This window comes from Crocuta crocuta, unplaced genomic scaffold, assembly GCF_008692635.1.
Source record: "Crocuta crocuta isolate KB4526 unplaced genomic scaffold, BGI_CrCroc_1.0 scaffold139, whole genome shotgun sequence".
Taxonomy (NCBI): domain Eukaryota; kingdom Metazoa; phylum Chordata; class Mammalia; order Carnivora; family Hyaenidae; genus Crocuta; species Crocuta crocuta.
In genome coordinates this window covers 2,164,678-2,176,804 of record NW_027533258.1, presented here as the reverse complement: position 1 = coordinate 2,176,804, position 12,127 = coordinate 2,164,678, and the positions used below count along the sequence as shown (strand labels likewise).

The following is a 12,127-nucleotide window of genomic DNA, read 5'->3' as shown; positions in this document are numbered from 1 at the left end:
CAGCAATCTGACAGCCAGAGGCAGGCTTCTCTCCTGAGCTGGACAAAAGCCGCGTACAAGACCTCATGTCTGCCAAACGAGCTCTGGGTAGAATTCCAGGGAAAAAACTGTGACCAAGTTTCGTGGAAAGCTCCCTAAGAATATTCACCCCACGTTCCCAGGGCCCGCAGAGTAAAAAATGCAAAGGCTCTGCACCTGACACTGTAAGTATCTTGTCTGCAGCTGGAAGAGGAACGCTGCCTGTGAGAGAAAACAGAAAAAAGCCTCCCGTTACCATCAAAGCGGGATTCCGACGGTCTGGTTTCCGAGAAGGTATTTCCTCTTGATGCGACCTCAAAACCGGAGACCCAGACCCACGCGGATCAAACGCTAGGAAGCTGCTTGGAATTTTCCAGAGAGGAGTCTCAGACCTCTACTGGCTGAATCGGAAACTGCTCACTACCCTGACATCTGAACGGCTCCCAAGGCGAAAGCTGGTGGTACTTTTCCCCCCATCCCAGAGGGGCCCCAAAGGAAACATCCTAATTAATTTGCAATCAAAAGCCCCCACAGAATAAGGACAGAAGCTCTTCCCCTCATCGGTGCCTGTATTACATTTAAGCTGCTGGATGTCAAAGCGGTACAAGCTCTGAGAAGCAGTAACAGGATGACGGGTCCAAGAGATACGTGCTCAACTCACCCGGGGACGGGACTATGGTAAAATAATCAAAAGGAGGGGAGGCACAGGCATGGCGATATTCACGAGCTGCTTCACGAAACGGGGCACAGAATAGCCTCGATACTTACAGGAAGAGCAGGAATGAAAATCATCACATAAATCTGGGCTATCCTGAAACAGACAAACAGCCTTCAGTTATTCAAACAACTGCCGCCCGTACTTCTTCAAATTGAACGCATACAGTCAGCATCTCCTAAAAATTAAAACTAAATGTAATTTACATGGGAGACATTTAATACCACTTTGAGGAGGCTTTTTCTACAACCCAGATGAACATTACAGTTGCTACGTGTCTGCTTTCTACAGAAAGTCTGACTTCAAATCTTTCTGCTCATGCTTAGCAGCCAAAAGGGTGGAATGAGCCGAGCAAAATGAACTAAAATTTGGGCAAAGTTCAGAAAATGTTTTGGGTCAGGACTGCAGCCGTATCTCGCCCCGAAGCAAGATGAACAGTGTTCTAGAAAGGAGAGATGCCTCCTCGCCTCCCTCGATCCCGCACACCCCGAACACGATCCCAGAGAGCTTGCTGGTTTCCTCTGTGCGTTTGCAAAACACGGGGAAAGCAGGCTGGGGCCAGGGGTGTGAACATTCTTGTCCTGTATCTTTTCGCCCTGGGTAGGACGTCAGGCTACTGCGTCCCTCTGTGTCAGGTCCTCCCTGCCAGCCTTAATGCCCTGTGATCCACAGGTCACAGCTGCCATTCTCCACGGGGGTTCAAGTCCAGGTACCTGGCCGGAAATGCCAACGCCAGTTAAGACGAGCAGACGGCCACTTACGCTGGACCTGGGGTTCTCCCATTACAGACGCCGCTGACCTGGAGACTTCGGGGTCTTGTTTCAACAGCAGGAGGATGCGCTCCGTGTTGATGAAGACGGCCCAGCAAGGAAAGCAGCACAGCATCAGGATAAGGATTCCTCTCTGAAGTATGATCCCCACGCGCTTTAGGTTCTTGCCGCCGAAGGACTAGAGAAAACAAACGCGGCGATACAGAGTGCCACCGTGTACCAGGCAGGCCACAGCCTGGGCCGCCGGCATCACAAACGGCTCCCCGAGGGAGAGCGCCCACGGGCCCCCCACAGCGGCCGGCCGGGCGTCTCCCGCCATCGGTTCCCGACCCCAGCACCAGAGCCAAGGGCACCAACGGCATTTTACACATGTGCCGGGACGATGAGTCCCCTGCCTCTGGGAACAGGGACAGTTAGACACGGAGGGCCCTGACGGCAGAGAGCAGGGCTTAAAAGGTGGAGGCAGAAGTGGGCGCAGGTTAGACAGAACCTGCCAAATTCATTCAGCAAGTATTTCTTGAACTCAGTATTTCTTGAGACCCGGGAACTACCTCAGCAGTGAACAAAGCAGGCAGAAGTCCCTGCCATCATGGCGCTGACTTTCTAGAAGGAAAGGGAGACAGACGATAAACAGAAATAACAAGATCTAGAGAGCATTCTCTAGAATGGCAGAGATGCTTGGAGAAAAAGACATCGGGGAAGGGGAACAGAGTGCCGATGGGAGGCCACCCCGGGAAGGGGATTGGGGGGGGGGTGCGCTGGAACCCGGGTGGGGGTGGGGACAGCAGTGGGCCCAGCGGCCTCCACAGTGAGACGGGTCACGGGAGAGTTCCGAGCAGAGAAACGACATAACCTGCTGATGGTGAAGTGTGACAAGGGTACAAAAGGCAGAAGTGAGTGGTGGCCAGGTGGCCAGAGCACAGAGCGGGAGAGAGGACCACGGGAGGGCAGGGCAGACCCCATCCCCCCAGTGACCTTGGCAGAGCCGAGGCCTCACAAAGCTTTTCCCACGCTCCCTTTCCTCCAAGTACCCGAGTGACTGTCTCTCACAACCAAAATGGAGTCTAACTTAAAGTGCATTCAAAGAGTCAGTGGAAACAAATTAAAACCAATGGCAATAAAAAGGACAGAGAATATTGAGCAAATATTAAAAGGGAATGTGTCTACCTACATCATTCAACGTGTTCTCCAAAACACATGGTTTAATGGGAGGAAAAAGTAGTAAGACCATGTAGATTTGAGAATGGTGTAAATGTACGTATTTGGAAATATCTGGAGGATATTCACCAAAAAGCTAATAAAGATAACTCAGAAGGGTTAAATTTGAGTGATTTTCCCCATCTTTTTCAAATACTCTTCTAGATAACCTAAAGTTTATATATGGTGCTTGACCTTTACAACGTTTTTAAAACGTTATTCAAAAATCAAGAAACCATGTGTTATGATGGAAATACATTTACTAATACACAAAGATATCCCACTGTATACTGATAGGTGGGAAAAAAAGATACAATCTTTCTTGTTTTTTTTTTAACTATGTGAATACAAATAACTGAAATGGTAACAAAAAAGGGACAAAATAGCTTTTAAAATAGTATTTCATATCCTCTACCAGGCCAATCCAGAGCTACATTATAGTAAGTCCTTTAGAGCCACATTTAGCTCAGCCTGGAAAAACCATCTCAGGATACCCTCATGTACCAACTGCTGAGAAACTGAATGCAACAACTCAGGATATATCACACATTCTCAGGGCCACTGCCTTCTTGGGACATAACCCTGTCCTCACCCTCCCAAGCACTGCATTTGAAGGCAGGACTCACCTATCACACGTCCATCTACCCATCTGTCCATCATCCATCTATCCACTCATCTATCCACCATCCACCCCTCCACCCACTTACTTGTCCATCCTTCTATCTATCCACCATCCACCCAATCTTCTATCCAACCATCCAACCTGCTAGCCACCCACCCACCCGTCATCCATCTGTCCAACCATCTATCCATCCATCCATCCATCCATCCATCCCTCCAACCACTCATCCACCTATCCATCACCCATCTACCCTACCAACCATCCACCCATTTACCCATCCCTGCTTGCTTCTCTGCTTTCCTCTCACTCATTCAACAGGTTTTCAGGGTACCCACTACACACCAAGCATGATGCTGAGCCAAAGGGATTGAAAGACTGAATGGTATGCCTCTCTCCCCCAGCAGCTCAAATTCTACCAGGGAAACCACTTTGTTTGTAAAGCAGGTGGGTTAGATGGACAACAGAGTCAGGAAAGAGAGGCCTGCCAGAATCTGCCTCTCCTCTGAAAACGTTAGCACACCAACCCAGAGTTCCCAATCCCGTGATAGGCAATGAGGATGGAGGCATGTGAGCAGATGCTCCGCTAACATAAGGAGATGGGAGGTAAAGAAGGATTCTGGCTAGAGCTGAGGGTGGTGTATTCTTGTGAGAGACAAGCCGAGAGGAGAACAGTTCAGGGAGGAAAGCCTGATGGACTTGGCTCCGGTTGAGCTGAGTCTGATGTCCGAGACGTGACCGACATTCAAGTCTGGCCCGCAGGACAGAGACATGGGCAGGAGATGGAGCTGTTGAGTCTTCAACAGCAGGTGAGGGTGTTAGGGTAGGAGAGATCAGACAGGAGATAAAAAGGAAAACACAGCCCCTGAGGACAGTTAGAAAGCCAACTCGGCTTCAGCCATCAGCAGCGTGGTGATGGACAAATAAAAAGGCTACAAAAGCCATAGAGGGGAGAACTCTCCAACAGGAAAGGTAATTGCCCCCCCCCAAAAAAAAACAAGTGCGGGGGAGGGTAATCCTCACCTGAGACATCAGCGTGTCGCAAGCGGAGGCCAAGCCAGTTCCAACTGAAATCCCAATAACGTTCACCACCTGCAAGGAACGACCCACAGCTGCAAGCAAGCACCGGAGGATGGCCGGGCAGAGTCGCTGCCAAAGGGCCCCCTCTAAGCCAAGGAGCCGTGACAGCTTATCTGCCAGAAGCCACCTGGGATGGTACACCTTCCATTTCACAGCAAATGGGAGTCCACATCCATCCTTGTCGACTGTAAACACAGCCTCTGACCAGAGGGTCAACCACGGTGGCTTACAACCCAGTTCTTCTTAACACAGCGTTACGATTTCTATATCAAAAAGTTAAGCTGTGGTTAATATTTAAAGGCAACGCCCCTGGTGTGTGATGTACATTTAAAAACGAGGACAGCAAATACGTACCGAGCATATGCTACATGCACGCCCTGTCCCCAAACCCTCCCATACACGGTGTCAATGAGCACTGTGCCCATTTTACGGGTCACTGGAGCAAGTCCCAGAATGCGTAGGTCACTCAGATGGTGACCTGAGGCTGGGAAGTCTGGCCGCAGGCTTGGACTCTGATGAGAAACAGGACGAGTTTTGTCCCACCCTCGTATCTGCACCTCACCCAGGGCCCCTGACGGTGAGGGTCAGGGTCAGAGCCCAAGGAGCCGTTTTGCAATTGTGGGCGCTGGGGAGAGCTGGGGCCCTCATTTTCATCCCTGGTCTCACATTTAGCAGTGATGTCGGGTTCACTTCCTGCCTGACCACGATCACAAACTCTATCCCCAGGAGTCAGCGACAAGCCACACAGAGAGGCAGCAGCAGGAGGCGCCCACACCAAGGCACCTTGTGTTCCCAACTCCGGCCCGGGGCATCATCAGGGCCAAAGCTCCAAGAACCCCTCGGCCTTCCAGGGAAAGAAAGGGAAGCACAGCTGTTACTCTCCCGTGGCTTCAGGCCTATCTCCAGGTCAAGTCCATTGTCAGAGACTCCTCTGGTTCAGGTCAAGGGCGTCAGGCTTTCCCCACACAATGACCACCTGTACGCTGAGACGGTTCGAGAGTCCCTTATGTCTCTCTCGTAGCAAGCTGTCCAGGACACCATCTTTCAACTCAGTGTCCGCGCCACGAATCGCTACGGGGGACACACCTCTGACTCAGTATCAGGAAAGGCCATCCTTCCCCCAGGCAGATGGCTCAGTAACATCTTGGGGGCGCTTGAATTTCTGGAAACTACTAGGGCAGGAAGGAGTTCAGGACGCAATCTTCAGCCCCTGTGGTGCTAGCCACTCCCAGCTGAGTCTTCCTCTCTGGGTTTCTTTGATCCTATTCTACCAGCTAATTATTTACCCTTTTGTACTGAAAGTATTTTTACAAACCAACTCAAATTCTGCATGCAACAAAACAAGGTGGGGTATAAATAAACGTTCATGGGAGGGGAGGGGCATCTGGCTGGCTCAGTTGGCAGAGCGTGTGATTCTTGGTTTCAGAGTGGCAAGTTCGAGTCCCATGTTGGGAGTAAAAGATTACTTTAATAACACCGCAGGGGCGCATGGGTGCCACATTCGGTTCAGCGTCCGACTTCTGCTCAGGGCGTGATCTCAAGTTCTGGGAGTTCCATCCCCGAATCGGGTTCTCTGCTGTCAATGTGGAGCCTGCTTCAGACCTTCTGTCGTCCCCCTCTCTCTGCCCTTCCCCCACTCACGCCTGCGCACGCGCGCGCTCTCTCAAAAATAAATGTTAAAAAGTAATAGTGAACTAAAAGCTTAAAACTGCTCTTTTACTTAAAGAACACTTTTGTAAATCCCCTCATTCCACATACAGAATTTTTCATAAAGTGAAACATTAACTGTATCTGGCTTTCATAAACAGTTTTCTTGAAATTGGGCCCACTGTCTACTTAGCAATTAGTTACAATTTAACAGCTGCTTAAAAGCACAGTCTTATCACCCGCTGCCCAAGGAAAGACAGACATAGACCCCCTTGCCTAAAACCTTAGCTACAGAAATTCCTCTTTGGAACGTACCAACCTTCCCACATACCCTCTTCAGGCCGATCTACAAGATTTGGGGTTTGTATTTACTCCGTACCAACTTCTACTTCAGAAAGTAGGAATTCTTTTTCATGCTCCTATCGTTGGGTGATTTGGGGGAAAAACAGAGAATGAAGGAAAAAATTAACCACAAACCTTCCACAAAATCTTAATTTCATTCTCTCCCCAAGATACAGTTAAGATTACTTCTTTTTTTTTTTTAAATATTTATTTACCTTTGAGAGCGAGTGAGCACAAGCAGGGGAGGGGCAGAGAGAGGGAGGAGACACAGAATCCGAAGGAGGCTCCAGGCCCCGAGCCATCAGCACAGAACCCGACNCCACGAACCGCGAGATCATGACCCAAGCGAAAGTCGGACGCTTAGCCGACTAAGCCACCCAGGCGCCCCCTAATCCTTTTTTTTTAAATGTATATTTATTTTTGAGGGGGCAGAAGATCTGAAGTGGGCTCTGCACTGACAGCAGAGAGACTGCTGCAGGATTTGAACTCACGAATCGTGAGATTATGAACTGAGCCGAAGTTGAGTGCTCAACAGACTGAGCCACCCCTGGTTAAAATAGCTTTGCTGAAATAGTGAAAGGGGACATGGGACCTTCCCATGTATCATTACAGCGCCTGCAACCCTCACCACGTTACGGGATAGAAAGCACAAAGGAACAGGGCCGCGTAGGAGCCGAATTCAGGAGGCGCCTCGGTGAGGACCCGCTCACAGCTGCCCTGAGCTATGCATTTCCTGGAAACAGCCTCTCGGGACAGATCTGTGCCAGGAACCAGGCTTGGCAAAAATTAATAGGAGCTGGCTGGTCAGCGCGAGAGCATCAGGGACAGAGAGTGTGGCACAGCACGGGAAGGGGGGGGGCTCCAGGAGGGGCTTCTGGGAAAGGGTTCTGCAGATGCACGCCCCAGAGCCGTGTCTAGAAGGATCCGCCTGAGGCTGACATGCAAGTCACAGAATGCAGTGGGTACCCACAGGCAGGACGCCCGGAGGCCTGGACTTTGTGGTCAGGTGAGGGGAGCCCTGAAGGCTGTTAAGCCAGGAAGTAGCACGATATTTTCATGGCTGGGAGTGGAGGGGGAGAAGGAGGAGGGGAGAAGGCAGGGGGAGGGGAACGAGATGCAGTCCCAGGGCTGGCAGGAAGGATGAAGGCTGGGCCCGGAGAGCGACAGCAGGAAACAGAAGAAAAGGTGTGATTTTAAGAAACGTGGGGAATAAAGTCAGCGCTTGCTGACTGATGGAGGCGTGGGGTGTACACAGAGGGGAGTGTCCAGGGTGCTCCCATGGAGGACTGTCACCATCGGCATATCGACTCGACAGAACCCCAGGGATGAAAGGCTGCCAGCAGGGCAGTCAAGTTTAAAGCTGCTACAGTGGGTCCGTGCGGAGGGATGGAAATGTGCAGACTGTGAGTCCTGAAGTGGATCTGGGGGGTCCCGGAAAGCCAGAGAGATGGAGGGAGGTGGGGCCCCCATTCCCAAGGAGCTGATGAGCGCGCAGGCGCTGGGGTGTCTGATGAACACAGAAGAGGTATCATGGGCATGGAACAGTGCAGGATGGTAAACCCGAAGGTACAGTCCAGAAACGGGCAATAACGAAGGGTGGTGGGCGTACTGGACAGCCACGGGCCGAAGCGTGCAACCGGACCACTGCCTTACACCATACCCAAAAAATAACTCAAACTGGATTCAAGACCTAAACACGAGACCTGGAGCCATAAAACGCCTAGAAAAAAACCAGAGGCAGTAAGCTCTCTTGGTCTTGGCGAGGACTCTTTGATTTTGACACCAGTCAACAAAGGCAACAAAAGCAAAAATAAGCAAGTGGGACCACACCAAACTAAAAAGCATCTGCACCGGGAAGGAAACCACCAACCAAATGCAAAGCCAAGCTACAGATCGGGAAGAAGATATTCGCAAATCACGTATCTGATAAGGGGTTTACCTCCACAATATATAAAGAGCACATACAACTCATGAGCAAAAGAACCTCGAACAATCTAATTAAAAACTGGGCCGAGGATCTGAATAGGCGTTTTTCCAAAGAAGATGCACCAATGGCCAACAGATACTGGAAAAGGCGCTACACCTCACTAATTATCAGGGAAATGGAAATTAAAACCATCAGGAACTAACACCTGTGAGAGTCTGTGACGGGAAATAAGTGTTGGAGGAGAGGCGGAGAAAAGGGAGTTCATGTGCACTACTGGATAGAATGCAAACTGGTGCAGCCATGAAAAATGGTATGATGTCTCCTCAAAAACCTAAAAATAGAACCTCTGTATGATCCAACAAGCCCACTTCTGTGTATTTAACGAAAACACCAATCCATAAAGCTATCTGCACCCCCATATGCAGATGTAATAGCCAAGATATGGAAACAACTTAGTGTCCACTGATGGACGCACAGGTAAATAAAATGTGCCACACACACTGAATTTTACTCAGTCCTAAAAGAGAAGGAAATCCGGGTGCCTGGGTGGCTCAGTCAGTTAGGCGTCCGACTTTGGCTCAGGTCATGATCTCACGGTTCACGGGTTCAAGCCTCAAGTCGGGCTCTGTGCTGACAGCTAGCTCAGAGCCTGGAGCCTGTCTTCAGATTCTGTATCTCCCTCTCTCTCTGACCCTCCCCTGCTTGCGCTATGACTCTCAAAAATAAATTATAAATAAATAAGAAGGAAATCTTGCCATTGATAATAATGTAGATGGACACTGGGGGCATTATTAAGTAAAATAAGTCAGAGTGACAAATGCCATATAATCTCACTTACATGTGGAATCCANATGCAATGTATACCATGGTGACTATAGTTAATAATACTACATTTTGCACTTGAAACTTGCCAAGAGAGTAAATCCTAGAAAATTTTATCACACGGAGGAAAAAAATCTGTGTATAGCGGTAAGATTTTAACTAGATTTATCATAATGATCATTGCACAATATATACAAATATTGCATCATTACATTATACACCTGAAATCAACTAAATGTTGTATGTCAATTATACCTCAAAGAATAAAAACAAATTTTTTTAAAAAAATTTTTTTTCATTTTTTTGTTTATTTATTTCTAGGATAGAGACAGCGTGAGCAGGGGAGGGTCAGAGAGAGAGGGAGTCACAGACTCTGAAACAGGCTCCAGGCTCTGAGCTGGCAGTCAGCACAGAGCCCGACGCGGGGCTCGAACCCACGAACCTCGAGATCATGACCTAAGCGAACCGACTAAGCCACCCAGGCGCCCCGAAAACAAATTTTTTTAAGGGGGAGCCTGGTGGCTGAGGCAGTTGGGCATCTGACTTCATGATCATGATTTTCTCACGGGTGGTGAGTTCAAGTCCCACATGGGCTTGCTGCTGTTAGAGCGGAGCCCGCTTCAGATCCTCTGTCCCCTCCTCTCTCTCAAAAATAAACAAAACATTTAAAATAAATAAGTGCATAAATAAATTTATTTTTTTTTTAATTTTAAGAAAGACACCCACTATTAATGCCCCTTCACAACAGATAGAATGATCAGGGTACGTGTGCCTGGGCAACAGTGCCCTATGTGGCGGTGGGATCAAGTTCATCCTTTCTGGAGGGGACACAGTTAACAACCTATAGGTAAAGCTTCTGTTTCCTTCATTCTTTCTAGAGGCCCAACCTAAATTCTCAAAGGAAGCAGAAGTATCCCTTAGCCTGAATCAGCGCACTCAGTTAACAGACCTGTAAATAGAACTTCTGCCGGATCTGCCGCGATCTTAGGGCAGATACCGACCTCTGGTGGGGACGGAGGGGGAATTTTCTAAGGCTGGGACGAAGGTGGAATTTTCTAAGGCTGGGAGACAGCACCTGCCAGCACCGCGGGAACTGTTTTTCACCTTCTCTGAAAGCCTGGACCAAACACAGAGGGAGGCACTTTCCGCCACATCACTAAAAAAAACTCAGGGACGAAAGCTTTCAAAGGAGGTGTAATTTCAATCCATGGCCCAAGAGAGACACTTTATTCCGAGAGGGAAACACTGCGCCCATAACGAGTTGTGCAAATCAAACTGATGGCAAACAATGTATACGATCTCTAAATTCTTTGGTTTAATTTTAGAACCGGAAAAAAATGCGGTTCCGTCCCTGTGACCAGCACATGTTACATTATTGCTACAAATTCCTCGCCATCCTGGCCGCTCTGTAATTAAGTCATTGCTACAAATTGCTGGCAAGCCCGGCCACCCCGGGATGGTTGAAACACACTTCTCGAGGTGTTTACGCGATCTCCTTCCAAATCTAAAGATAAGGCCAAAGGCACCCGTGGGTCAAGCTCTGCCCGTGTACGGGAAGACCTCAGCCACAACACAATGCGAATTCCGAGGCTTCACCACGGTGCCGACCCAGATAGAAAATGTTTTAAATGGAAAACCTACCGACACCGCGAGCGTAACGGCATCCAGCTCGACTTTGCCCAGATGCCCACAGAAGATGGAACTGACGACGCTGATCAGGAAAATCATCAACTGCGCCAGGAACTGCGAGGGGGAGAAGGAGGAGGGAGAACACGCGCTGACCCCCAGCCCGCCCGCTCGGGGAGCGCAGCGAGGAGGCGCNGGGGAGGGCGACTGCGTCATTCCCCCCGCCGCACCCCGAGAGCACTGCGCTGGCTTTTCAGCCGAAGTCCCTCTTCCTCCGGCCTCGGTGACGGGTGTGTCAAAGAATTTACTTCCCCAGGGATGCGCTCCTCGCCTGCAGTTTGGGCTGGTGAGATAAGCCTCAGCATCCCACCCCGGGGGCTCCTACCTGGGGACAGGAAGGGCAGGCAGGGGGAGAACTCTCTAGAAGGCCAGGGTATCCCGGAGGGGGGGATCCATAGGGGAGAGAATGAATAGGGTGCGTGGGGGCTTCCTCACACAAAAGCAGGGAGAGGGGATGTTGCTGGGGGCCCATCCCTCGGGGCGGGCCTTTATCTTGGTCCCTGCAAAGGGACTCTCCTAGAAGAATAAAGCATGAGGGTGGAAATACCTTAAGGCTGTGTTGGGTGTTTTTTAAATTCAATGGTTGCTAACTTCTGTGATTTTTGTCCATTATCTGTTCTTTCAGGGCAAAGGGCAGTGCCTAGCTCATTGTATCCATCCAAGTACCCAGCGTTCTTAATACTGAGGCTTGCCTTGCCGGGTTAACCGTGTGGGGCAGGAAGGCCAAGTCCAAGCAGTTATCCAAGGCCGCTGTTGAAATCTTGACACACACACACGCCTCCCCAGGAATTAGCAAGGGTTGTTTGGACTTTCACAGCTCGAGACTTCCCCACTTATTCTCCGACGCCGCAGGAGAAGGGGGCAGTCACCAAAATCTCATCCCTTTGACACAAAAAAGCACACACCAAAAATCTCCGTGGATGTACCATGTCTGCCACCTAAAGCTGGTGCCTCCATAAAGGCAAAGACCCAAGCAGAAGATGAATGGGGGCCGGCCCAGGACCCCCCCCATCCTAGCCCCTCTTTCCATTTCTGCTGCCTTGCAACTCTTTAATCCCCTCCNAAAAAAATTTAAAAAAAGGAAAAGGTCTGACTTCTTCCAGTTTGCCCGGATTGGCTCTTCAAGCCCTTTATTTCTCTCCGTGGGATGTCCGCCTCAAGAAAAATGAGATGCCAGGGGCGCCTGGGTGGCTCAGTCAGTTAAGTCTGACTTCGGCTCAGGTCATGATCTCACGGTTCGTGGGTTTGAGCCCCGCGTCGGCTCTGTGCTGACAGCTCAGAGCCTGGAGCTTGCTTCGGAGTCT

General features: G+C 49.9%; 1 protein-coding gene across 1 annotated transcript in view; it reads right to left on the bottom strand.

The window, feature by feature from the left end:
• Positions 1 to 10,979, bottom strand: part of LOC144217161 (multidrug and toxin extrusion protein 2-like) — a 40,360-nt gene extending 29,381 nt beyond the window's left edge. Inside the window, exons 1-5 of the mRNA XM_077746701.1 lie at positions 10,779 to 10,979; positions 4,343 to 4,411; positions 1,533 to 1,681; positions 787 to 829; positions 196 to 240 (exon numbers count right to left, since the gene is read on the bottom strand). Coding sequence (XP_077602827.1) covers positions 196 to 240; positions 787 to 829; positions 1,533 to 1,681; positions 4,343 to 4,411; positions 10,779 to 10,979 — 507 coding nt within the window. The remainder of the gene's footprint in view (positions 1 to 195; positions 241 to 786; positions 830 to 1,532; positions 1,682 to 4,342; positions 4,412 to 10,778) is intronic.
• Positions 10,980 to 12,127: the final 1,148 nt, after the last annotated feature.